We start from the raw sequence: 4203 nt of genomic DNA on the forward strand, positions 1-4203 counted from the left end.
CACCCAAACAAACAAACAAAAACAGAAGCTGCAGTAAAATCCTGGAACAGCATCACAAATGAAGAGTGCAACAGTTTGATGATGTCGATGTCACAGGCTTGAGGCAGTCATTCCAAGCAAGGGATTATGCAACCAAATATTACGTTATTTACTTTAAGATTTGTTCCTTTACTTTTGCTCACCTAAAAATGCTGTAGTGCAGTGTTTCCCAAAGTTGGGGTCAGGACCCAGAGTGGGGTCCCGAAACATCAAGGTGGGGTCCTGAAAAGATTTCTGAATTAATTAGATTTTTGCCTTACTTGTTACAAAGGAGTGAGGTTAGTACATTTAAAATGGATAAATGTAGTATAAAAATATTGTTACTATGCCCTTGTTTTGTTGACCTGATGCAAATGTTTACCATCCAAAAATAGTTGGGAGCACAGGTCTCTGCTACTGTTGTTTTGTGGGTCAAAAGCTGAAAGGTTTGGGAACCACTGCACTTTGGTTCCAAAAGTTGGGCTTGGGACCCAATTATGGGTCATGAAGCACCTTGGATAATCTCCAGAAATCAATTTAAAGGGTAATAAAATAATTGCTGATGTAATATTTTTCCTATAATTATTACAAAAACACAAAATAAGTATAAATAAGTATTTATATTTGTGTATAAGCTGTTTAGATTGTCAAAAAGCCTGTGTTTTTAGGATGATCAACGAAGTTCATGTACTCAGACCAGTAATATTTGGGGTCACAAGTTTTTGCCATGAATATTTTGTGGGTCAGAAGACAAAAAGTTTGGGAACGACTGCTGTAGTGTATTCCAAACAGCGATATATCCTACAATGTTTAACACATCTACCTGTAATTACCAGGAAATAAAAGCTGACATTTGAAACTCTTGTCTCATGCTCATCTTGTGATTTTTAAACCCAAATGTCTTTGACTTGATGTTTCAATAATTTTGGAGGGGATTGTATGTATTCATTTCACTGGGAAATTGTACTGCAGATGTTTTACACATGTAGAAGTGATCCAGAGACCGTTGTGCGTAGAAGCTGTTTTGAGTGAAGGTAATGAAGACGCATATGGGGCTATTGGAGTCTTAGCTAATGTAGGTCAGATAGGACAAGATCTCAACATCTCCCAAATTTTATCAAGATCTTGTAAAGAAAAAAAATAAAATAAAAATAAAACCATGATCAGAATTGGAAGTCAGGATAAGTTTGTAGAAAACAAGCTGATTCTATTTGTAGAGGTAACCCTGGTGAAAAAAAACTTTTCTATTGTTTTTTCTTTGTCTTTGATTTTAATTTTTACACTTATAAGGAGAAAATCATTTTAAAGTGTTTTTATTTTCTTTAAGTGAATAGGACAAAGTCCTATATATATATTATCTCATTTAATCNGTTTGTATGTTTATTCTGTTCATATATCTAAAATAAATTACTTTATTTTTGAGAAATCTGTTCAGGTCACAAGTTCTTTTCACATTCATGACCAGAGGGGTATTTCATTGTTTACTGATTTCATTTTTTGCAAGGTCTTGCTGGATTACATTTATGAAAAATAGGCTGGTCCTAATTTCATGAAGTAATTCCTACATATTCTAAAAAGCTTTATTCAAGAATCTAAACTCCATTCCAGCTCACAGCCAGGCAGGGCCTGTGTGTTTGAGGCCTTGGATCTTATCAGAAGCAAAACAACAGCAAATCCTCTCAGGAGCAGCTGTAGTTCAGGCTGCTCTAAAAAGAATAATAATGATCACCCCCGTAAAGTCACATGTACATAAAACCTAACTTCCTGGTCACACCCATGGGGACGGTACCCTTCACGTCAGACTAGTGCTTGGCGGTATGACTCAAATTTTATATCACCGTATTTTCAACAATTATACCAGTATCATGGTATTTAACTATTTTCTTTTCATCACAGCTCAGCTGATATTAAAAAGTACAAACGCTGCTTATTGATAAACAAACCACAGTCAGGTGAAGTTATTCTCTTTCTGCAACACAGAAACTATTTCTTGACTTTGTTATTTTACTGTACCTCTGTCTGTGTCACCATTTCCCTCCTCTTTGCCTGGTTGTAGACAGTAGTTTGGTACGGTCATGAAGGAGTAGGGCTGAGCAAAGACCATTATCAGGTCTATTGTTTTGTGTTATTTAATACAGCTTAACAGGACAACTCAACCTCCGTGCACCTGTCAAATCCACCCCAGTGCAAACTGCTTCCCCTGGATGTCCCCAGGCTTTTCACAGCAAAGCACATTAATGTCCAAACATTTATGTTGCGTATGAAATCTATCCGTGCACGTCACTGAAGAGGTGTATACTACACTCAGCGATGACTAAAACAGGTTTTTTTTTAACATCAGTCAATATTAGCAGCGGAATTGACACCTGTGATCAGTTGTTGAGGCTGCTCCAACAATAACATTAGCTTGATAATGCACATAGCGGTGCTGCAAGGAAGCGTCCCCTGTGAAACAGTTCACTGGCAGGCACGACATAACGTTACAAACATGTTCAGGCTATTCAAACTGGTATGTCAGTATTCAGAAAATTCCAGTTTTCGGCGATCACAGCTTATTTTCTGCAGCAGCTTTCAGTGGACATGTTACACAACATTTCTTAACCCATCAAATGCACACTTACAGCCTCTGTGTGGATGGGGTGCACAGCAAACAGGAACGCTGCCACCAAGCTGGAAGTCTTGTCCAAGAACAGTCGGCAAACCCGGAGGAAAAGCACACACACCACAGCGTGTAAAACAACATTTAGCAGATGATACGAAGCTGCGCTGAGTTCACTGAAGAGGAAGTTCAGTCGAAATGTCAGCACTGTGAGGGGCCTGTACGATTTATGGCTCCGTTCCTATAAAGAGACAGACAGTAATGCTGGTCAGTTAACTCAATGAGGTAAATTTTTCAAATCACAAATACAGTCCTGTTTTTTTTTTTTTTCCCATGCAGCAAAAGTGTCTAGTGTACTGTGTAATTCTTTTTAGCAACATAACAATGCAATTAGTCAAAGATTGATGCTGAATTCAAGGGGGTGGGTGGGGAGGAATTATTATTCAGAATCAACATTTTTGAGCTTTATATCATGTTGTAATGTCATTCCCTCATTAAAAACAGAACCTAAGTATTATTTTGCCTCATTCATGCGTGTTTGAGAAATCCTTGAATCTCCTGTGGTAGTCATGTGGAGCTGCCAAAACGCTTGCTGATACAAAGCTCCGCCTATTTGTACAAAGCTCCTCCCTGGAGCTCAGTCTGCAGTCGAGATCCTGCCCCACCGAACACCTCTCCCCCGAAGCATTGCTGTGAAGATGTGCTAAAATGGGAGTGTCAGAAACGGTAGGAGGTTCTTAAAGAGACAGAGTTTTTATTTTATTTGGAAAAATCAGAACCACTGTGTTAGAAAGAATGGTCTACTCAAAAGTTATGAAGACGGGGGTATAAAAGCAACTGACTTTGAAGTGATGGAGAGTTGAAAATCAAATGGCTTCAATCCTTCTAAGGAAACAGTGATGAGATATGGTTTGTATTCCCAACACTATGTTTAACAAATTGGGTGGTAAAAAAAAATCCTTTAAAATGGGCTTTTGAAATACAAAAACTTCCAATTAAATATCTAAATAAAAAAAAATTTTAGGAATTGAATTGAATAAATTCCTCAACAAGTTTTATTATTTGGGTAAATACTTTAAAGCACAACTTTAGCCCCCACGATGTTTCCAAATGAAATAATAGTTTCATTTTACATAAAGGAAAATCCATATTTGAGACCCATCACATCGAAACGAGGATTAAGTCCAAAAGTTGTGTATGGAGAAATAGGCAAATATAGTGTTTTGACTAAAATCTTAACTAAAATTGCATTTTGTCAAAATATAACGAATAAAAGCCTTATCAATGTATCATTGGAATGAACTGTCTGAAATATAATCATAAAACTAAATTTTGAAGCATTTTTTTGAGCAGTAGCAACAAAAAACCTGATTTTGCGGAAAAACGCCTTAAATTTTTGAGATTTCCCTTGTGAGCTAGCAAAGTTTTGTTTCTTTTCAGATGGGAAATCTCAATATTCAAATGTAATTTGAGGTTTCCTCTTTATAAGGACATTAAAAAAATTCTCATTAAAATGACAAAGCTAGGATTCAGACCAAATATTTATGTGTTATTGTAACTAGGGCTGCACCAATTAATCTATTAAT

General features: G+C 36.7%; 1 protein-coding gene across 1 annotated transcript in view; it reads right to left on the bottom strand.

The window, feature by feature from the left end:
* Positions 1-4203, bottom strand: part of tmtc3 (transmembrane O-mannosyltransferase targeting cadherins 3) — a 65276-nt gene that overhangs the window by 58042 nt on the left and 3031 nt on the right. The window contains exon 3 of the mRNA XM_014017620.1: positions 2640-2858. Coding sequence (XP_013873074.1) covers positions 2640-2858 — 219 coding nt within the window. The remainder of the gene's footprint in view (positions 1-2639; positions 2859-4203) is intronic.

The sequence above is a fragment of the Austrofundulus limnaeus genome, unplaced genomic scaffold (assembly GCF_001266775.1).
Source record: "Austrofundulus limnaeus strain Quisiro unplaced genomic scaffold, Austrofundulus_limnaeus-1.0 Scaffold173, whole genome shotgun sequence".
NCBI lineage: Eukaryota > Metazoa > Chordata > Actinopteri > Cyprinodontiformes > Rivulidae > Austrofundulus > Austrofundulus limnaeus.